Source organism: Geospiza fortis, unplaced genomic scaffold (genome assembly GCF_000277835.1).
Source record: "Geospiza fortis unplaced genomic scaffold, GeoFor_1.0 scaffold41, whole genome shotgun sequence".
Classification (NCBI taxonomy): Eukaryota; Metazoa; Chordata; class Aves; order Passeriformes; family Thraupidae; genus Geospiza; species Geospiza fortis.
In genome coordinates this window covers 11867210-11891045 of record NW_005054299.1, presented here as the reverse complement: position 1 = coordinate 11891045, position 23836 = coordinate 11867210, and the positions used below count along the sequence as shown (strand labels likewise).

Sequence of the window (23836 nt, the reverse complement as noted above, 5' to 3'; positions counted from 1 at the left end):
TCATGCTGTATTCTGACACAGGTGAGAATCACACGTACACTTCTGCCTCAGCAGGATTTTGTGTCATTACTTCTGGTGTGCCTGGACCATTGGAAAAGCTTCTGCAGCTTATCTTTTCTTAACTGTGATTTAGTACCCTTCTCAGCCCCTTGCTATCAGACATGGTCATTCAGGGCTGGTGCTCAAGCATCTGAACTCCTGAGGCATCTGCTGCGTTGCAGGATTAGATCCGATGTCCTGGTCCTCTTCCCTTTCCCTGAGTTCCATTTGCACGCTGTTCAAACTCAGAGGGGGGAGGGAGTTTGGGAACAGAGTACCACAGTGCCGGAAAGACGCAAAAACAAAAAAAAGATGTTTGATTTTGTTTGTGAAACCTCCTATGGATAGCAGAGCTGTGGCAGTGAAGCTCTGGTGTTGCCTGTGCAATGCAAACCAAAGAAACTCTGTTGCTTTCTAGAGGGCTCTGTGGAAAACCCTACAGCTGAGGAAGCAGGCATTTGTGTGAGAGTTTTCCTTCAGACAGTTTTTGAAGTTATGTGCATGGCAGGAACATTTGGTTCAAAGGACCAAGTTAAACCTTGTCTGGTTTAATCTCTCTCAATTTTTGTTTAATCATCCAGCTTCGCAGTTTGAGATGGTCTTTTAAATCCGAGACAGCAGATGTCTTCGTGGGTGTATAGTTTAAGTACCTGCTTGTCTTTTTGCATGCAAGAAAATAAATTTCACTTCAAATATTGGATACTCTGAAGATGATTAGACATTTATTAAATTTCTTCCCTTCCTTGCTTTAATAAAACCAAGCTTCCAGAAAGTTCTCCATAATGCTGAAAAAGGTGTGACCTTTTTTCAGTGAAAAATGTTTCTTTGCATTTGCTGACCCGTAAGCAATTCAACATTTATATTTCCTTGCATCAGAAGCTGTCTCAAGCTAATTGGCAATTTTAGTGTGCTTACAGTAATAAAAGTAATAATAAAAAAAAACCTTAGTCTTCCAAGTTTACCTCTGCCTCTGTTTGTCAGTCTCCCTCTGGTAGTATACTAGAGAACTCAAAACATATGTTACTCATCTCAAGGGTAGGTATAGGGGGTGTTGGCAGAAATAATTTTTAAAATCACTAACAGATAGATGTTATTAACATACAGTTATTTTGGGCCACGTGGCAATGCCATTCTCTGTTTTATCAATTTTGCTTAAGTAAAAGAAACAGCTTTTTGAAGAAACTGCTGCTTAACTTCAGGTTGAGGTGCATACAATAGAGCAGTGACATATGACCTTCCAGCTGGGCTGAGATGTGACTTTCTGTAGGGACAATGAAAAGTTCTCTACTCTGATTCTCCTCCTGCTGCAACCAAGATATATCAAATGTGTTATAGAACAGGAAAATTTGCACATAGCCACACATTGAAATGCACATATGAATATCATCCTTCCATCACATATATGTCAGGTATAGATCTGGTCACCTGAGACCTTCTAGAAAGAATTATGGTTTTTTGCACTTCTGGAGGAGCCTGCTGTAGCATATCAGCTTGCTGTGCCTGTGGGAGTTGGAGCAGTTGGCAGGACTGTATGTTTTCCAGAAATTTTTTAGTTATAACTGTATCATGTTTTTGTTTAAAGTAATTCCTTGAAATGCACTGTCAAGGATGTCAAGACACACCTCAGAAGACACGTAGCTGAGCTTAATTTTGTGAGTGCTTGAGACATTGCCTACAGCTGATCAGGCCATGAATAGTGCCTTTCAGTGAGAAGTGAACATCATTAGACCCAGCTGCAAGGAAGAGCTGGACTGTCTCTGTGCCTTGCCCATGCTAGTCTAGCAGATAACTAAATATGTTTGTTATGTTTGATATCTTAGACTTCATCTGTGTTCTCATTACATACTTGCATAACTGAAGTTATTATCTACTTGCATTTATTTGTTTTCTGTACCAGTGCACTCTTAAACAGAGGGACCTCAAAGCTTTCTTCAGGTTACTTACACCTAAGAACTTGCAGTTTTTAATTGCTGTGGATGAGTAAAGTGAACTAATTAAGGGTCTGAATAAGCAATAGTGTTTGCTACATAATTAAATGCCTTGCTGAAAACAGATTGTTGACTTTCAGCTTACTTAAGTGTTGCTAATTAGTAAAATACTGATTGGCTTGGATTTTTTTTTTCCCCCAAGTCCCAGAAGATGTACTAAGATATGAATACTTGATTTTAAAACTGCATGGGTGGAGAGGAACTTGCCCATATGGCTCACTTCTTCCTCCCCTTTTCAGGAATTCCTGGCACTTCACCTTGGGTGGTGGGAAAGACTCCTCTCATATCCAGCCTACGTGTATCCTCTCACATAACAGATGTGCTTCTGATGTGCTAGTGATCTTAAAGTTTATTTCTTTTCCTAATATCCTCAGTTAAATTTTGGTGAAGATACAGCTCAGTCTACGTATATGCAATGTGTGTATATATATGTATGTAAATGCTTTAGGTAAAGGTAGCTGAGTCTTTGCCTCTTTAAGTTAGTAGCTCTGTGGTTGAAATTTTTATAATATTTTAATTTGACAGGGTAGTCTTGCAAAAAATGTGGACTGACTTAAAAGGTGTCTGAATGCAAGTCTAATTATAGAACATCCTCCCATTTCATGCCATTTTGCATATGCAGCTTTAACTTGAGAATACACTAATCTTTACAAGGATTACACTTCTTAATCATGCACACAGTTTTATTTGTTTAGCAGTATTATTCTTTTTAACTTGCATGTTTTATTGGTGACTTTCCCCTTGAGAGTTTTCTGTCATAGACTAGATTTTCCCTGAGACCCAGGTTCCTGCTATGAATTTTGAAAGTCTAATCCTCCTCAAACATGCTCCAAAAGTTAACTGTTAGGATTCCCATACATCACTTTAATTTTTCTTTGTATAAGAATAAAGCTTTTCTGGGCAATGTTTATGAGAGAACTTGGGTACATGACATGTTTGATGACAAAAATAATGCTGGTTGATGCCTGGTCAGACTCATATGATTTTCTGGTTCTAATTTACTTTTTGACAATTGGAATGAGCAGAAATGAATTAGGTAAGAAAAGGAGCAAGTGCTTAATGGCATATTTCCTCTGAAGGCAAAAAACTGACTTACACACGCAAAAGCTGCCTGGTAATGGTGCTGGAACTTAATGAAGCGGGGCACCAACAATTCCGTTAAACAGAATGAAAGCGGGGTAAAATGTGGAAAACATTGTGTTGGTGTGACTGATGAATGACAGCGGGCCTAAGGTTTTTTAAATGTCAGGTATCGTTGGCAGTGAATATTCAAGGGAAGGGATTGCTCCTTGGCATTAAAAGAAAAGTTTAAGTCAAAGGGATTTTACGTCCATCCAAATACCTCTCAAGCAATGAAAATTGAATGGAAATTAAATTGGAATTGAGAACTTGGGGAAAATTGCCCACATAAGAGTGTAAGAGATCCTGATTCTTAGATCAGGGATAGGTCCCAGCTTTGGGTTGAAGGGCATGAGTCATTGAGATTGGTGTAAAGATTGACTTTGTGAAGGAAAGGTAAATCCAGGTATACCTGCAGCTTTAGTGGCCTCCAGACACTATTGACAGAAAAGATGGTGGTTTCCATAATAAAATTGCTTGGTCCTTTCTTTTTTTTTTCCATTATTTGTAAGAGCTTGTATTTAGTATCTTACAGATTTGTAGCGCTTGGCATGATGAGATTCAACAAATTAGAACTCTGTTTTAAGGCGGATGTTTTCCAAGAATATTTTGTCAAAATCTTACTTTGTATTTCATCATGTGGATGAGAAAGAGAAATGTGGCTCCTGTGATACTGGTGATGTGTCTTGCTGCTTGTGGGGGTGAATTCCTTATGTGTGTTTGCAACTATCTCCAGAGGCCATATCACTGTGGAGTAGTGTTCCTTTCTCTTGAAATGTGTGACTGTTGAGGACAGATGTGCTTTTGGTGCATGAGCTGAGCAGGGCTTCTTGTGGCCTTGTTGGCTGCAGTAGATCCAGATCTGAGAGCAGATGTTCCTTGTTGATTTTGCCCCTCTTCACTGCTTGGCTGGAGCAGGTGGAGCTTGGAGTATGATAAGGAAGGCTGAGGAACAGACTCTGGCGAGAAAGGAGATGTGAGAGGCTGGAGTTAGGTTGCAGTTTTAATTATGGTGTCTTTGGGAAATGGCAGTGGAGGAGCAGAGTAGGAGATGGTGGCTTTGTAAAATGGCAAATAGTAGCAGCTGAGAGAGAAGTAGAATAGTGTGCCCTCCTGCCCCCTTTCCCTTTTCCCCCAAAGGTAGAGCAGCAGCACAGAACTAAATATTGCAGCAGGAGGAAGGGTTGAAGGAATTAACCTGAAGAGGAGAACCAAGGAGAGGAATGCAGTTAGGGAAGAGAAGAATGGTGTGTCTTTGGTCTTTAAAATGGACAAGATGCTTTATTTTATTTGTTCTGCTTTGAAGTATCCACGTTCTTTATTTTGTGTAGATAGTGACCAATTCTTGTGGAATTGTAGTTAGCTCTAAATGAAGGTTGATAGTTTGAGATAATTTTTATGATCTATTTTCTGAAAGCTTCCTATTGTTTAGGATTTTTTTTTTATTATCTTTTTACCTGTCTTGTGAGATGATAAATTTAGGATTATTTAATCAGTGGTTTTTTATACCATTGTTTTTGTGGATAACCAAATACCACTAATTTCCATGTTGCCAAGGACTGGCAGTTTGCTTGCAGCATCTGGCATTTGTTTTAGCCTCCATGTTCTGGAGCTTTTTGTTTTGTGCAGAAGGTGCATGAACCAACCAGTGTTTATTTGCATGTGTATGTCCCTCTCCCTCCTGGCTGTGCATATTTAACATACTAGTTATCTGTTGTATTTTCTCAAAGTTGTTTTTAGCTCAGCAAGTATTGTGCTATAGATTTGTCTAGTTATTTCCTTTCTTTTTAGCTTGTTTTGAAGGTTTTTTGCATATTTTTATAAGGCCTTTGAATATGGGTGTAGTAAAATAGATCCCTTTCTCTGCCCTGGAGACAACTTTAGTTGTGTGGTTTGCAGCTTTTTAAGAGAACTTTTCACTGCAGATTTTTTTTTTGCGTCATTTTAATATCTTCTAATAGGATGGCTTCTATTAATTACATTAGCTGATCCAATAACTTAAAAAACAAAACCTCTTAATAGCATTTTTACAAGTTTGTTTTGCATTAAACTTCCAGTTACATTTGTTGTTGCAATCCACTTTTATTTATTCTGAACAAAACTTCTAATGGTATTTTTTGGTATCTTACCAAATGTTGACAAAGCTGTGCCATTATCATAAATACTTGTTTTTCATAAGCTGCCTTCTTTTATTGCATTAATTCACATATCTTTTATAGTTCATAAACATTCTTTATTAAACCTGATGCCCACATGCATTGCGTGCACTTTTATGATTTTATTTAAAGTTTATTTCAAAAAGTTATGTTAGGTGTCAGTGTTGTCTAGCACAGTTAATGGCTGCCTCTTCTTAATACAAGTTCCTCAAATTAAATGCTTGGAGGGTGTAGCACCTTTTAGGGTAATACTCTGTTAAAAACAATATTCTTTTCCAGAAAGTTGTTTTAATTTTTGAGATACTCACTCATACCCACTGATGTATACATTTGTGACTTAAGGAGTACTTTGTGATTTGTTATGGTCTTCTTTGCTTCCATAACCTTTATTGGCCACCATTATGCAAGTAGTTTTTAATTATGAAGCTATGTTCTGTGATGTTTTCTTTTTCACAGATCTCATGCCTTCAGTATGAAGAATGGATTTGCATGTGAGATGCAGTAAAGGGGCTCTTCTCTGCAGGATCATTGCCTCATTAACTGAGGAAGTTGCGTTGAGTGAGGCAAGATATTGCAGAGCAGGCAAGGATGATCTCTGCACTAAGAATTGAATATGCCCATGCAGAACAAATTTTGTGGCTGCATAATTTTCTTTTTGTATAAATGTGGCTTTATTATGTTACCAAAATATTATCTTTATTTTTTGATCTTCTCTTTATGCATATGAGCTAATAGCCTTTAGTGTTCATTGGGGAGCTGAATTGTTGGTGGTCTTTGAATGGACCACAAAAATAAGAAAATGCAGTATTTGGTATAGACTTGATTCAGTCTGCTTAAATATGGCTTGCATCTCACAGTAGTAAGAATGAGTAATTTCATATTAAATTATCTCCCTTTGTTCTGTGTCCTGAATAAAACTGGATTCTGTTGGGAAAAAATGTATGACTGTGTATGTAGAAACAATGTTATTGTGTGACACTAGAACTCATCTAAGTAGCTTTAGCTTAACACTTCGTAATTCTTGAATCTTTAGTGCTATTGTGTTAATGTAATTTCAAAAGGAATGCTTTTAAATAAGAATTTTTATGCAGGCAATATTCCTTGTGTGATGCCAAACATCATCTCCATCTGCAGTGTCTGTGACTTTGTGGTTTTGCTAGCACAGCAGAGGATTCTGTCACTGAGAATTTCCAGGACATGCAGGGGTGTCTGTGCAGCCTGCAGCGTGGCCTGTGCTGGGTTGGCTCTTCCCTTGCGCTGTGTAAAGGTCTGCAAGAGGTCATGTCAGGTGGTCACTCACTTCAAGTTCTTGCTGCAGGAAGAGAATAATTTTCAGTAGTTGGGTGAGAGGTGGGGAAACAGACTCAAACATCCCTACTGTGAATGTTCCTAGCTTGAAAGATCCAAGAATCCCTCCAGCTCTTCCAATTAAAAAAGCCAAAACACTGCAAGGAAGAAGAGTAACAAGAGGAAAAAGAGAAGTAAATGCATTCACATTCCTACCAAGAGACAGATGTGAGCTTGCACCCACCTAACAGCCTCCCCATGGTGCAAGGGAGCATGCAAGTAAGCAAGCACAAGCTTGTTTTTTTTCTTTTTGTTATTACAAAAGCAAAGGAGTTGACATGACTAATCCATTATGAGGGAAGAGGAAGGGTGAGAAAGAATACTAAATAAAGTACCTGTAGTTAAACTGCCTGTTGAGGTAATATAATTTCAGATGATGTGGTGGTAAGCCCAGCACAAAGGAGCACTTTGATAAATGTGATGCTTGGACAGTGGTGCAGGCTGGGGCTCTTCCAGCTCCCTGGAGGCTTCAGGATCAGGCTGTTCCCTTATGTCATGTTTTTAGCTGCATGCTCCTAGGCATGAGTCCTGGGATTAGGATGTCTTTGCAGAAAGCAGCACGGGGGTTGGGGCTGAGTGACATTTAGCAGCAGCTTTTACAGCCAAGAGTGATTCCTTTCAGGAGAGCATTACCTAAGTCGCAGCAAGTGATAGCTGAACAGAGCTGCTGATGGGGGCGCAGCCTCCTCAATTCTGGTAAGTTGTTGTCCCCATCAAAGGGAAGTTTCCTCATTTCAGGAACAAGCCAGTCTGTCTTGAAGGCTGTAGTGATGCTCTCATACTGCAGAGTCCCTGCTTTATAAAGAAAATTGTTACCTTTTCCGAAACAATTTCCCTGCTGGATGTAGAGAATGGATGTTAACAGAGGACAAGTCTATAATACTTGACACAGAGCAGACAGACAAAACTGCAGTCTCTTGTTCTTCTCGTTCTCTCATCTCTCTGCCTGAATAGAATTGATTGGCTAGGACATGCTGTAATTTATTTTTACAGTGAATAATGTTCCAGTTTATCCTGAGGGACAGTTGGGTGTGTAATGTCACGCTGACCTTGACACCCTGATGTTGTAAAATGAAGATGAGGTTGGCTGTTTCAAATAGAGAAGATGCTCAATTTGTTTTTATTTCTACTAAAAGTGGGACTAATAAGGAAAAATTTGTGAGTTTTTAACCCATGCTCTCCATATGGAAAAGTATCCAGCTGCTTCTGGGATTTGATTTGATTTGATTTACAGGTTCAGTAGATGTTATTAGCTTCAATGCTAGCTCTCTACCTTTTATCAGCTTACAGAAACGGAGTTTTGGGCATCAGTCCATGTTTTAACATGTAATTCCAATGAGGTGTGATTGACTTTGTTCAAATAAACTCGTGCCATTAGGCTGCTGTTCCAAAGGTTTTGCAATTTTTTGCACTTAACTTAAAATGTAGATAAAATCAGATTCCCTATGCACTGGGTGTGGATTTGTTTATTTGCAGAGGATGATAGCCAATTCTAGAATATAGTGGAATGATTTGCAACATTGACTGTATGGTAAGAGAAAACGTAACGGGAAGGAAAAAGGTATTTATTGCAAGATAGCATGGAGGCAAGAACCACCTTGAACCTTTAAAAAAAATATTGCTTGTCATTCTGGTCTGTTAGAACTGCTGCTGGTCTTTTATACTTGATGTTTTGAGTGCTTTACAGGTAAGAGAGCCTGAATCACTGCAGAATTCAGGCATGGACAAACGTGAATTGCCTCTGAGTAAGCCACCTGTGAGCAAGAAGCTGGAATTGCTCAGCAGCTTTGGGGGAAGCTGTGTGGGTGCCTTCTTTCTGTCATGGCATACAGGCCACCTTCTAGCATGTCACTGTTAGTTTGTCTCAGTGCCTATTAATAACTGGTTTTCTTTTCAGCAAGGGCATCACATGAAATTTGCAGGAAATTAGGTTCCTGGTAAGCTTTGGAGCAGGCCCTCAGTAAGGACAGAATGTGTGCATATACTATCCCTGTATCTGTTTTAGAAGGTTGAAAATCTCTGCCATCTTAAGCCATGACCACCTGTGCAGAGAGAGTCATAAAAAGTACATGTGAAAAAATTGTTTTAAAACATTTTTAGATAGTTTTATTGCAAGCCACATGCTTTCCTCTAAGCAAAAAGAATGGTAAGACGCTTGGCAATTCTCAAGTCAAAACATTCCTGATTAAAAGCTAGTGGATTCCTTGAATTTTGTTGGACCTGCAACAAAGATGCAAATTTTGTATATGAAAAGATTTAAAGTCTCCAGGGTTTTATCAGTTATTTTGGAGAAACACCAGAGTAGAGTTGCTGGTATTTTATTCTGTCCCTCGTGTCACTGAGACAAGACTGGGGAAGAGCATTCAGCTCAGGTGAATCTCTTCTGAGCTGTTGGTCATTAACAACCTTTTTGTGTTTGGGCAGTAGCAGGTGGCTGTCTGTGACTGAGCCTGTTTCTACAGGAGGAGTAGATGGAGGCTGTTTGCCTTCTGCTTCTGAGAAATGGAGAAAGTGGGAATGACTGTGGGCTGATGCAATTTGGGAGGGTTCTGTTTCAGAGGCACACCTTTCTGTGGGAATGCTGAGTGAAGTCTGGGCTCTGGGCAGCTTCTTTGACTGATCACAGGCGCTTGAAGGTGGCCACACCCTGGGCTGGGTTTGCCTGGGAGACCCTGCGTGGTGCTGGTGCTGGATGGGCCAAGCTGCAAGGCATGCAGGGCCTCATGTGTGTGGTGTTTATTAATTTCTGAGCCTTTCTCAGCTCCACAGAGTGGTGCTGTGTGGGTAATGGGGAGTCTGACGCGTTACCGAAAGCATTCCATTTCCACAACAGTGAGACTTGTTTGCACATTTCTGAGAGTAACTGGCTGCCTGCAGTGCGTCAGCCCCGTGTTATTTTCATGTCCTGCATTCTGCACTCTCCCAGCTCTTTCATGAGCATTGTCCCATGTGTCAACTAGCATCTCAATGGTGCCTCAAAGTGGAAATTTTTATAACATTATAAATGCTCTTTAAAACATTAAAGCAAACATTAAAGCATTCTTTTTTGTAACATTTTGCTATCTCATAAGCATTTTGGTTAATAAATTATTCCGTAGACCAGGTATTTAGGCTCTCACTTTGTGATGTGCAGTGTCACCTATTTGGAATTTGTTTGATTTATTCTTTTATATTTTGAGGCTCTTCCTGGGTACAGATAGCCCAGCTGGTCTTCAGTTGCCTCTGACTCCTGCACTGGTCACCCCTGTTTTGGCTATCAGTGAGTCTATGACAACCTGACACAGCTGGCGTGTCACCGCCTAGAAGTCTGTGAGAGCCATTCACTGAGTATTTGTGACCCCTAGGTGTGGCAGGAATATTTCTGTCCAGTGTGATAGCATTAAATTATTTTTTCTTCATATCTAAATGAATTGCATTGTCTTTCTGTCTGATAGCAAATTGCATGTTTCATTTTCAGTAAACCTTTCAATTCTGTAATACTTGCCAGCCTTCAGGATACACTAGATTTTCCTCTTCATTATTCAAAAAGTGTTATCAATAAAAAAAAAATTAAAGTGTGTCATGATGATTGGGAGAGAAAATAAATATATTGAAGCTAAGCATCTATTCCAATTAGACCTTTTCACTAAGAAATACTGGCAGAAGGGGGGAATTCACAAAGTGTTTAAGAAAATGTGAAATAATGTTGGGGTTTGGGGTTTTTTTGCTTGCTTGTTTTTTAATTAATTCTCCTTTAGCAGGGTGGGGTTTTTTTATCCTTGTGGGTTTTTTTTTCCAGCAATATAGTAAAATTTCTTGTTTTCTGGGATTATTCCTCATAATAATTTTGTCTTGTAATGCTTGATTATAGCTCATCTAATGGTAGTCAGACAAAATTTCCTAGTCCTATGCTCCTCTGGACTTAAACCTCCTGGATTTCACAAACATTGGCTCCAAATATACAATATTTACTGACTCCTAGGGCTGCTTTTGCACAGGTGTTTTGAATGGCATCCTTTAAGTTGCTGACAACTAATCCTAAGGGTGGTGGGTGGGAGAGGGAATGATGTGTGAGATCCTTAATATATTCATAGAATCATGGAATGGTTGGGAGGGATCTGAAAGATCATCTAGTTCCAATGACCATGCCCTGGACTGGAATGTCTTCCACTAGGCCAGGTTGCTCAAAGTCCCATCCAGCCTGGTCTTGAACACTTCCAGGGATGTTGCGTCCTCAGCCTCTCAGCATAACCTGTTGCAGGGACTCACCACCTTTACAGTAAAGAATTTCTTTCTAACTTAAAATCTAAGTTTACTCTTGAGCTTTCTTGTAGCCCCTTTCAGGAACTGTAAGGCTGCTGTAAGGTTTCCCTGGAGCCTTTTCTCCTCCAGGCTGAAGCAAAAAAGCCATTGAATACCTCATAGCCCTCTGTATGTCCTTTGCAGCCAGGTCTCCCCTATCCTTCCTGAGAGGACCCATGTTTTCCCTAGTCTGTCTTTTATTCTGATGCTCCTAAATGAGCATTTTTATTACCCTTGAGCAACATCACAGCAATGTGCTGACCTAAAGAAGTGGTTGGCACTGGCAGTAGATAATGAGAGCAGGTGCAGTTAGTGGCTGTGAATGTGTGTGTTGCAGATGCTGTACCTAATCTCTCCTGTTTTCACAAGAACAGATACCCTTAACAGTAAGAAAAAACCTCCACAAGCATAGCTTAATTTTTATATCATCTTTGTATTACCTCTTACTGGTATATTCAGTATAGCAATTACAAAACCAAATAGACTGTGCCTACCACAACCATTATCAGCTACCATTTAGAATACTCATTTAAAATGGCTTATTAGAATATTAATGTCTATATTTTTTTAAACATTTATTACATGTAGTATCTGCTAGTTGTCTGCTGCTGACAATTATAAAACAGATTACCAGTTATCAGCTAACATGCAAACAACCTACTGGGTTGTTAGAATTTCAAATAGGTTTTAAAATTTTCCCATTGAACAGAAATGCCAAATTCTAATGATTCTAGTTTGCAGTAATGAGGGAGCTGACAGCAGGATGAGGTTGCATCAGGAAAGGCTGGGTTTGAACAAAAACTTTAACTGGAATTATTACATCAAAGGTAGAAACTGAATCCTCCTAACTCATCTTCTTATGCCCCAGAATGTTGTAAGTACATTTTTCCAAACGTTGTCTGGGTAGAGGCTAACCCTGGTTGAGGGATTGACCCAGCATTCCTTTTTGAGGAGTAGCTTCGTTATACAGAATAGGTCGGTTTACTGGGTCAAAAATGTGATTAGTGAGAAACTTTATTTGCAAAGCAGCTCATACAAGGACACTTCCAGTTGCTTGTGTGTACAGCTGTCTAAGTTGTTAGATTTCCCCAGTACTCCAGACACTAGAGAGGGAGTTTCTTTTCATATACTATGACTGAGTGCTGCTTTCCTTTTGCACTTTTTCTTTTGGTGCTTCTATCTGACGTAATTTTATTAGAAGCCATTGCAATTTACTTGTTTTTACAAGATCAGGCAGCTTACTGCTCGAGAAAGGTGTTTAATTTATTGCTAATTTTGTTATTCGGCGAGGTAGAGGGAATAGAGTACATAGGTAGTTTAGGAGAAGATTTATGGCTACGTTTTGTAGCACAGATGTTTGTATAAGCATTTACATTTTGGGAAGCTTGTGTTAGTGTACCTGTTCTGAGGTTTCTCTGGGTCTGCATGCTTTCAGAAAAGAAAAAGCACATTTAGTCTTTTTGCACTTTCTTTTCCGTGTAGAATCTGTAGCTGAAGCTTAACATAGAATTTGCATGTTTCAGAATCTTAATATTTCAGTGAGCTGGAATTTATGCATGTTGTAAAATCCACACAAAGATGGAATGGTCCTGGAACATGTCCTAGTGCCATCTGATACCTTGGCAGCTGCTCTGGGCCCCTGAGGACAAGCAGCAGAGTGTCGGGGGCAGGCAGGGTGTGGGTACAGCCCTTCCCCTGCTATGCTGCAGTTTCCCCCTCCAGCCAGGAGAGTGGTGGGTGGTGAGCAAGGAGGGTTGCATGGAGATGCTCTGTGAGCCTTGCCCCTCAGTTGAGTAGGCTCTCTTCCCCTGACCCTGTGGCTGGCTTTGCTCCTGGCAGTGCTGCATGGGCAGGTGTATCGCTTCTGCACCTCGGAGGGGACCTGGCTGCTCAAGGAGAACTCGACCCTGCCCTGGAGGAACCTGTCTGAGTGTGAGCCCTCTGACCAGGTAAGAGTTTTTCCCATTTCCCCCCCTCTTGCTGTTGTTGTTTAGGAGAAAGCAGAAGAGAGGAAAAAAATAGTTGTTGATGCCCACTTGTTTTTCTCCCGTCAGAATAATCTTGACTGACTCACCTCAGTGAGCCTAATGCTGAGGGACATCAGGTCTCTCCCCTTTAACAAAGGGAACATGAAGGGCAGATGAGAGCGCTATCAAATGTGCGTGAGAACCAAGTGACTCAGGTCGTCGCAGCTGTGGTGCAGGTTGAGCAAGGAGCTCAACTGCAGGAGTGACCTACTGTTATTCCTTTGCCTTTTTTCCATTGTCACATCATTGTAATAGTGACCATTTGTTCTGTCTGTCTTGTTAGCAGCTATTAAAGTGATTAAGATGAACTGAACTGAAGGATATTTGCTTTTTCACCTTTGGGCATGGGGCAATACCTGCCTTTTTTTTTTTTTTAAGGTTCTTTTGTCTTTATACCTTCATTTTCTGTGGGCCATGGAATTAGGCTTGTCAGTGTTATTTTCGTGCCCTCATGCTTTTTACTCTGCAGGGAGCTGAGATGTCTGGCACTAAATGAAGGAGAACGCAGGGATTTTCAGAGGATTTTTGACAGCCATTGGCGTCAGCCAGTGCACTGTGTGCGTTCCCATGACACGTGATACCACTACTACTCTGAACCTCCCAGGGTGATGCTTTTCCTCACAGAAATTGAGTGCACTCTCTCTGTCCCAGAGTGCTGCGAGCCAGTGCATTACCTAGTCAAAACGGTTCGAGTTTATGAAAGTCCCAAGAGCTGCAGGATCCATGCCCTTGATGGTTTCCATTGCTCAGTGCCTCATTCTTCAGAAGGACTAAATGGCTACAGACTAGGAGGAGATGGGAAAAGAGAGAGTTTCTGTTCTCCACATATGGGGATTTTAACCTTTTCCTTTGACTTGCAGCCTGACTCCTTGTCCCTTTTGTGTTCTGTGCTGTACCAGCAGAACACATTGTCTTAATGCTTTGTATAGGACTGGTTGTTTGACTTTTCCTTGTTGGCCATTATGATTTCTTCCAGAGCTGTGTTGGGACGTGCCAATGAGTGAGATACCTAATGGTAACACTTGTTCATTTGGCACCTGCCTCCAATTCTTCATGAACTGATCTGGATTCTGAAACCCTTTGTAGGTGGTGTCACTCCCTGAAATGTGAACAGCCATGTTTGGTTTCCAGCTAATGTATATAGAGCCCCGTAGTAACTTTGGTTTATGCATCTGGCATGTGGGAACAAGAAGTTGTTTTTATGAGTTTGTCATGTGTTATATTACAAATGTAACTAAAATTCCAAAGTGTTAGTGAACCTTTATAAATTTAGGTGTATGATGTCATTTTCATTTATGTATGTGTTTTAAATTGTTAGGTTTCAGTTGTTTTGCTTAAGCTTTGATACTGAAGAGATTTTCCTTTTCAAAAGGCAGCTTTCATAGTGTTCACTTGAAAGCATTAAGCTAGCAAATCTGAGATACAGCCTTAAATCCTCCTGGCTGTGCAAAATGCATCTGAATAACTGTACCTAATTTATGAAGTACAAGGAATGTATTCCTTTGTATAGCGCAGGTCTCAGGAGTCAATTGCAGAGTTAGCAGCTTGAAGAAGGGAAATAAAATCCCTGACTCTATTTAGACAAAGATAAGTGCTTAGAGATGAACTGGAACTGTGAATATGAATGTGCCTTGGAGGCTGAGCAGTAAGACTGTGTTAAAATTCAGTGCTGCCTGTACCTCTTCAAGTAATTCTCTTCTCCATAAGGATTTTGGCTGGAATTTTCAAGCAAGGGTCTCAATAACCACGTTTTCATTGAATCTGAGGAGAGCCACGACTGCTCTGGTCTGCAGCAGGTTGCTCTCTCTCAAACTTTGTGGTAACACCCAGGTCATGAGATGCTGTTGGGCTCTGGTTTGTTACCAGGAGGTTATGTAGTTGAGGCAGAACACAGATTATTTGGGGGCAGAAAAGGGTTTAGCTATTTGAATGCAAGGCATACTTTGCCTCCTTGCCTCCAAGTCATCAAATAGGACCTGGCTTGTTGCACTTCGAAGTGTAGATGAGGACCCTCCTCATTATCACAGAAAGGAGACTTGCTTGAAGTGCCCAAGTCTGAAAGGGTGAAATCTTCCATTTTTACTGCAGGTCTGAGTTGTGTCTGTGCTTCCTGCCATCAGTTTTAAGACTTACTTGTGTGGTAATTTATGTCTCTCCAGCTTTATTATGAAATAATGTCACATTATCTATTTTTCTAGCCAGGCTGCAAAACCCAACAATTTGAGCGAATACCTAGGAGCAGCTGAGGAATTAAGATTAAATTTTTATTTCTTTAGAGCATATGGAAAGCGGAAGACTGATATGACATGTGCATTTAAACTTGAAAGTAGGAGAATGATTCCTGTTTATCATTAAGAAAGCTAGAAAGTAGCTGGGAGAAAAGAACTGAAGGCCATGAGTTCTCTTTTCCCCCTCCACTTTTTTGTTTTTCTTTTCTTCTTTATATGCTCTCAGGATGCACCAGAAGAACAGCTCCTGAATTTGTCCATCATATACACCATTGGATATGCTCTTTCCTTCTCTGCCCTTGTAATAGCAACTGCCATTCTTCTTGGATTCAGGTAACTGGCGAAGCTTTGAAGAGAGTGGACTAAAGGTTTTATGTTTTTCTATATGACAGTATCAGACTTTGACAGAAACATTTGATTATTTTTTTCCCTCCTTCCATCGCCTCATTATTTCTTTATCTTTTGTCACTTCAGTGTTTCTTCCTAAAATCATTCCTTCTCAAAATGCAAGTAAAATTGCCAAATTTTTGCAGTTGCTCATATGAACATGTAGAACAGGTACTTTTTATCAATTGGAATATTTTGTTAGGCAAGTTTTTATTTCAATTGAATTTTCATTGGAAGAGGTGGTAAAAGAGAGAGATGTAAGCTTTCCTTCATGGTCTCACCTTGCAGATGAGGCACAAGTCTGAGATGGGCAAGGACATTTAGGAGAAAAATTTTCATCTTGCATTGCTTGGAGTTACCCAGAGCACAAATCTCAGTCTGGCCTGTGTCCCAGTCTTCACATGCAAGATGTGCAGAAATGGATTTTTGACAAAATTTATAATTTTGGAGGACTTTCAGGAATTCTTATTTCTTGCACAATATGGAAGAGAGTCTAATTGGAAACTTGAAAAGTTTTTGAAATAAATTGCTGACAGCTGGCCACAGTGTCACTGAGTATACTGAGTTCATCCAGATTTGCAGCTACAAATTCAACAGCGCATATAAAAATTTAGACACTCTTGGTTGCCCGTGCCAAAGATACACTCTGTGTGTTTGGTTAGAAAATAAATAAAAGCCAAAAACCTCCACCAGACCAAAACACAACTTTGGATTCTAATAGGGATATTTTTTTCTTTTTTTCCCCTCTGTAAATGCAAGAGATGTTTTGATTCCAGCCAGACTTCCCTTCAGTTTGGGGGTGCTGAGCACAGGAGACTGATACAAAGATGAGATCCTGTTCTGTTGTGGGAAGTCCCTCTGTCATGAAGCTGATCCCTACAGCCAGGTCCCACCCCTCTTATGTCCTGATGAGGCTGCCTCCTAAAAAAGTATAATGTTCCATGTCCTGGTTCTCTTATTTGAAGTCAAGTCAGGAATCTTCAGTGATCCTCTGATCCTTAAAAAACCTCCTTCCCCAACTGAAGAATTACCATTGCCAGTTATTGGTCATTTCCTCTGGTGCCTGCACTATGCTTTTAGCAAGGCAGTCCCTTTCCTTTCTTCCCTTATGTATTTAAAAAGGTCAGTCATATCTTTTAACTTCTAATTTCCAAAACTAAAGTGATGCAAACCTTCTCACATTGAACTGTGCTTTTTTAGCACTATATTATCCCTTCTCCTTCCAGTGGAGAAGCGTGGGTGGGCAATATCAAGGAAGTTTTAAAATGACTGCAGAAATCCAGAGATATGCTCACCCTCTGTGAGTGCCATGTGATAATTATGATTTGTATGTGTTGTACCTGTGCAACTTTGGGACCTTTCTGAAGAAGCACCAGATGGTCTTGAAGTCTCCAAATGTCTCCCAGGATAACTGTTTTCTCCTCATTTCACCTATCAGTGGCACTCCTTGAGTAATCTCAGCAGCCCAAATGTAAAGGTCACAGAGCACAACCATGTTCTTTTCGAAGGAAGGAAGAAGGGATGTTTTCTGGCAGGCAACAAAGAGCAAGTTTATCACCAAAGACTGGTAGGAGAGAGGGAATTTTGATGTCCTGACTTTTGTGGGGTGATGCTTTAGCATTTTTTCATTCAACTATGAAGCAGGGACTGGAGAACTGTACGCAAGTGTGTGCTTCTCATTTTGAAAGTGAGGTTCTTGGGACATCAGAGATACCAAGAGTCTTGTTAAAACTGTGCAATCAATCCATTTTTTGTTCTCCTGTCTCAGTTACCAGGAGACAACTTGGTCCTGGATCTCATGAAATATGAGACCTACCCTATGCGAATTGCAGTTTCTGGGTTCTGACTGGAATCTCTGCTCATTTTCCTGGAGCTGCTCAGCCTCAACAAATGGGGATCAAAATCTAATTCAATGACATGCAAATACTGATGGGCCTCTTGGAGTTCTTAGACTACAAAATAACCTTTATATTTGTCTTTAAAAGTGATACAGCAGAGGAAACAATATCTCTCTAGAGTCCTATTTTGGATCCTCTGAAAAAATGGAAGGAAAGTCTAATTTCAGTGGTGGAAGCTGAATTAGGCCCATAACTTCATGACTGAAACAATTTGAATAACTTTTTGCCTGTAGCAAAAATACTCAGTAACTACTTGCAACCTATTTTCTTTCAATTGCCTAATTTACATAATTTTTACAATCAGATTGCAATGTGTAGCAGTTCTGAAGGGTAGCAACAAATGAATTTTGAGTTTAAGGAACATAAATATTAATAATAGGTAAGTTTTGAAATAAATTGTGACTTAAAAGTGAACAGAAATTCTACCTGACCTATGACAAACAAGTTGTTCTTCAGTGCAAACCTCTAACTTTCAGACTAAGTCAGTTTTTCTACCAAAATTTATAGAGCTGTAAAAACCAGACATATGAAGTACAAGTTCACTGGAAGTTTTGCTGCAATAATTGCTGATTACCATATGTTACATCTGTCTTTTAGCATCTTAAAAATCATACCCAGTGTAACTTCCTTTTGGTAAAGTGTATACCCTTGCAGAGCTGGGAGAAAAATGTGAATAAGGCTGGTAAAATATTGGCAGTACTCTGCAATTGGATGCCATTTACATGACTGCAGTTTCTTTGCTATCCCTTACCGTACCTTTTTTTTTTTGACAAGTAGCAATTTTATTGTCTTTGCAGCAGGCTGCTGAAACTCAAGAGGATTTTTCCTTTGTTTTTTTTGTTTTCAATTCTGAATGTAGAGGTGAAAAATCTGTTCCTTTTACTTCTACAGAAAGTATTTACAATTCTCCCAGAAGGCAATTTGAATATAGATTTTTTTTCTTGTTGTCAAAGGGTGATTTGCAGGTGGATGTTTTTTCATGGTGGGTTTGAGCACAGCCAGAAGCTGCACTGCACACCAGTCCTGAGCTTTGCCAAGGTAAACTTGCGCAGTGACATTGGGGTCAATTCACAGCAATTAGCTTCAGCATTATGTGGAACTTGACTTTTTCAGTCCTTTCAGATTAGGCTTCTGAAAATGACTTTATTGTTACACTTTTTAAGCTTTTGAAATATTTTTTTTTCCTTAGCACACCTATCTTCTTCCTTTCCCCAAACATTGGCTCTAAGGGCTAAAGTTTTGAATTGTGTGTTTTCCTTGATAGTATTTTCTTCCCAAAGGCAGTTTGAAATCCCTACAGCCATTCTCAAGTTATGGGGTTTCCTCTGGTGCCTCCTGATTTCTTACAGGGCTTGTTGTTCCCTTTCTCAGTCCTGTGTCTGATGTTGCATCTTTTATGTGGGTAGTGGATCGTGACTAGATTTTTCTTTTTACAGACATCTGCATTGCACGAGGAATTACATTCACCTGAACCTCTTCACCTCTTTTATCCTCCGGGCTATATCTGTTTTCATTAAAGACTCAGTGGTGAAGTGGATGTACAGCACAGCCACACAGGAGTACCAGTGGGAAGGACTTATAGCCTTCCAGGTAAGGGCAGACACTGTGGTCAGTCCTAGGATATTGGAGTCATCACTGTGGTGTGTCTGCGTGACAGCAGGTAGTTTAATTCTTCAGTTGATGGCATTACATGTTTCTCTACCTGGGGGAAGTTTGCCACCACAAGACAGAGGAACAAGAAGCAAATCTTTTTGCATATATATATATATATGTATATATATATGTATACACCAATGCCCGTATCTTCTTTCTATGATGCAGTTTCATTTCTTTCTAACAGTGACAAGAGGGCATTTATTTTCCTAAGCCAGCACTTTTTGTGATAGAAATGTCCATCTGGTCAGTTGGTTGTCCACCAGCTAAGTTTGTTGTTCTTTGTCGTCTCTATATAATCTCTTGATGACAGGAAAAAAAAAAGCATCTGATTAAAATGCAAATTTGAAAGCATTTAGAAAAGCTTTGGAGGAATAGGCTAATTAAATACTTCTAACTGATGAGAGAGGCTATAACAACTCCTTTGTAAATAATGATGAAAGAGTGCCCTTCCCCGTTTGGATTTGGAATGCAAAATGTACTTGAAACATCAAAGAAAATAGCTTTATTATCTGTATAGCTCTTGTGACTCTAAAACATGAGTACAGCATTTGCTGCTGCAGTACAGGGTTGGAGTGGTAAGGGGAAACTCTCCTGTTGCATCCTTAGTGCCTATCCTTTTCTGACACTGCCTAAGGCAGAAGTGCTAAAACAATTTAGTGAATCTCATGTGATGGCTGATTTTTTTTCTCATCTGCAATTTATCAGTTACCAGAAAATAACATTGTGTTTTAAATGGTTTGGAAAAGTTCATATTGGATTGTCAGTCATTTCTTCTTTCCAAAAAGCCTTGACTTTATGATTTTACACACAGTTTACTCAATAGTGGTTTCATCAGGTCTGATGGATATATTAATTAGGTAATCATACTTATCTAAAGCCTTACTAATCATCTCTGTATTTTATCAGCTATGAGAGAATTTGCACTTAAATGGGGTGCACTGGGCAACATTGGTATTCTATGAAAATATCCTTTGCTTTGGCAAATAGTCAACCTTATGCCATCCACTCTTTTCTTTTTAATAGAGAAATTCTCAACTGCCAAATGGAGTATCCAGGAAAGTGAAAGATTCACTGACTGTGGTTGATATAGTACCTTTCACTTGTTCTTTTCATCTTTATTCAGGCTTTTCAAAATAAAATCAATTGCTTAGTGAGGGAAAAATACAGAACAGGAGGAGTTTTTAAGGAGTTTTTTTAAGGAGTTGTGTTGTTGAAAGCATCTGTCTGCTGTGCATAGCACCTATTCCTGGCTTCTGTCCATTCAGCAATAAAATATGTGATTAGTTTACCAAGCTCACTTTTTGAGGAGCAAGAGTAGTAAAGAGAACCAGTCTTTTGAGTTCGTATCCTTTTATTCTCAGTCCCTGTTGGGTTACTTTGGGCTGTGCTTTTTTCCATCGCAGGAGTCACTCAGCTGCCGTTTGGTCTTTGTGATGATGCAGTATTGTGTGGCTGCAAACTACTACTGGCTGCTGGTGGAAGGCATGTACCTGTACACGCTACTGGTGCTCTCTGTCTTCTCTGAGCAGAGGATTTTCCGCCTCTATCTCTGCATTGGCTGGGGTGAGTTGGTTTTTCCATTTGTCCTGTGGCTGCACTGGCAGAGGGGATGACAGGAGAACTTGTGTGTCTGTACTAGTGCTGCCCAGTTCAAGTCCTGCACTCTGCATTCTCTTTTTGTTCCCAATCCCTTACCTTGTTTGGGCTGGAGGGTGTGGTCACAGCTCCTGGATGCTCGTGGCACAGAGGCTGTGGGACACTGTAGAAACTCACCAAACCAGTGACAAATTGCTTCTCCTTCAGGACATTAGCTTCCCAGGACAGATTGTGTGTGGATGGTTCCAGCTGGATGTGGACTTTTCTAGACTGCCCTGCTTCATCTCCTGAAAGTTTCCCATTGCATTTAAAGACATGTGAACTGCTTGTGGTGTAAAATAGCAAAGCTGCTTTGCATCTGGGTGAGGACAGCAGTAGAGAAATGGTGACAGAATGGTAGGGGGTGATGCAAAGGGGCAGGGAGGTGTCAGCTTGGCTAAGTGGGCAGAGCAGGTCAGATGGGGATTGTCTGGAAGAAAAAGGGTCAGGGTTGCATGTGCCATGGGCTTGTGTGTGCTTGAAATCAACGGTTGTGATGCCTTGAAATCAACTGGTTGACTAAGGGTCACCTTCTGAAGAAAGGGTAAAGCTTTGATTCTTTCACTGTACAGTTCACCTGAAAATACATTACAGTTTGGGATCAATCCTGTTTTTAGAGTGATCTTTGCATGTTTCTCACTTTTATTGCATTCTCTCCCTCCCTCTTCTCTACCCTCCCCTTTTGGTGGAATCAGGCCACTTTTGGAAAGATGAAAATAAATAAAAATAAATACTGCAAGTGCTTTCACAGATGCTAGTTTGAACATTTAAATTGCTTTGACTCTCCTCCTCTCTCTGTGGATTTCAATTGTGAATATTTTAGCAAATTAGTTCTCTGGGAAAATGCATATAAATGGCATATTATTGTGAATTACCCAATTCTACAAGAACTTGATATATAATGACAAAAGGTTTTCTGTTATATTGATAGGAATAAATTAATGCAAATAATAGCAGTTTTCCAGGAAGGTTTTATTTAAAGTTCTCTGTGTTCCATATTCTTTCATGTCAGGCATGCAGCAAAAGCAGCACCTTTTTGTTTAACATTTGAACTATATGTTTTAATTAGACCCTCAATTTAATTAAAAAAAAGGGGAGGGGGAGCTATCCTGAAGCACTGAGTGAGGTCATGAAAGGAAATGGGAAAGAAATTAGAACAAAATTATATCTAGTCAAATCCTAAGGGGACTGTGTTAACTTATTAGAAAGAGTTAGGCTGCTTTTGGTCTGAATCACTTCTATTTAGAGTTTGTCTCCTGCAAAGGCAGAAGGCAAAAACAGATTGTTATTTTGGTTTTGTTCTTTTTTTACAAAGAACTGTTTTGCTGTTGTATGTTGAATTTCTAGATGAGTTTGTGGAAATGAGCAGCAATGTAAGAACTTGGCACTAGATACATGGGTTTCATCCAAGCTTTCTAGAAAAGCTCTGTCTGTGCCATTCAATTGTTATCTGTACAGTTTCTTGCTCTTCCACATGTCTGCATGTGTAAACCTTGCCAATGATTCTCCACCTTCAAATGCAGAAACATCTGCTATTTCAGTGCTCTCAGATTAGTCCAGATAACAGTTTCATCTCTAACCAGTGGAAAGATATAATAATTTTTCCTGATCTTTCTGCTTCTTCATTGGTGATTCCATTTTTTGGGTGCTCAAGTCCCTCACCAGGTGACTTTCTGCTGTATGCAATGCTCAGAAGATTTTTATTTAATTTGATTTTTGAGCTGCGTGATAGCTTCAGTGTAACGCTGAGGCTTCAGAGAGAGAGACAGTAGGTTCCTGTTTGAACTGTTGTCCTGCTCTTTGAAATAGTCAATCAGCTGTAAAAATAAAGCTGGAACAAAAAATTAAATATTTATTTGATTGCCAGAGCTAATTTGATTCTCTGACCCTTTGTTCCATTAATGAATTGTCCTCTTACAGGATATCTTTTTAACTTTTTCATTTCTCATCATTTGATTAATATTTATGTATGAAAAGTTCATGTTTCTATTCCTCAAAAACATAGTCACTTCATGTTGTTATTTCTTACAATTGTAACTGAAGGTTGTGATCACTCTCAGATGTGCTGGAGTTTGCTCTCCTGGAGCCCAAGGTACTGAGCTTGATGTGCATCCTTCTCACTGCCCTAAGGTCCTTGACTTCCACCATTTCATGGGCACTGCAGCCACGGCTGCCCTTGGGCTTCATGTTCTCCATTAGCTCCTCCTTGTTGGTGAGAGCAATGTCCAGCACAGCACCTCTCCTCATTGGCTCCTCTGTCACTTGGAGAAAGAATCTATCAGTGTGATCCAGGAAACTCCTGGATTGCTTATGCTCTGCTCTGCTGTCCCTCCAGCAGATATGGGAGTGGTTGAAGTCTCCCAGGAGGACCAGGGTTTGTGACTGTGAGGCTGCTCCTGTTTACAGAAGGGCTTCCTGGTCAGGCAGCTTACAGCAGACTCCCCTGTAATGTCACTTGTCCCTGTCCTCCCTTGAACCTGATTCATAAGCTCCTAGTCAGCTCCTCACCCATCCCCACATGGAACTACATGCGCTCCAGCTGCCATTGATGGGGTGACCCCCCCCCCTCCTGCTCTCTCCTGCCTGGCCTTCCTGAAGAGCCTGTGGCATTCTGTTCCAGCACTCCAGTGAGGAGCCATCCCACCTTGTCTCTGTGATGCCAGTGAGATCATAGCCCTGCAGGTACTGCCACTGGCATCCTGCTGGTAGGAGGGGGTTGGATTAAGGATCCCGTTCCCCAGTAACTTCAGTTGAAAGCCCTCTTCCCAGGCTTGGCAAGCCTATGACTAAAGATTTTCTTTCCCTTCTCTGTCAGATTCAACCCACAGTAGACCAGTTGTTCCAAGATATTCCAATTTTTTGTTATATGATAACATCACGCCAGTTCTAAAGTCAGTTATTAAACAGTAGTCCATTTATTATCAGTTCAAATGACTAATTGTCCTTTGCTGTTGAAGTATTTATAAAGGGAAAAGTCTGTCTTGCATTATTGTACTTTGAAAAACCTAGAAAAGTCATAAAATCCTGATAGACCTATGAAAACTAATGTAGTTTGATAAATTGGGAGTCATTTAT

The 23836-nt window shown here is 40.1% G+C and overlaps 1 protein-coding gene across 1 annotated transcript in view; it reads left to right on the top strand.

The window, feature by feature from the left end:
• Positions 1 to 23836, top strand: part of GLP1R (glucagon like peptide 1 receptor) — a 53526-nt gene that overhangs the window by 10387 nt on the left and 19303 nt on the right. The window contains exons 3-6 of the mRNA XM_014308647.1: positions 12770 to 12879; positions 15412 to 15518; positions 18907 to 19060; positions 20530 to 20689. Coding sequence (XP_014164122.1) covers positions 19007 to 19060; positions 20530 to 20689 — 214 coding nt within the window. The 5' untranslated portion in view covers positions 12770 to 12879; positions 15412 to 15518; positions 18907 to 19006. The remainder of the gene's footprint in view (positions 1 to 12769; positions 12880 to 15411; positions 15519 to 18906; positions 19061 to 20529; positions 20690 to 23836) is intronic.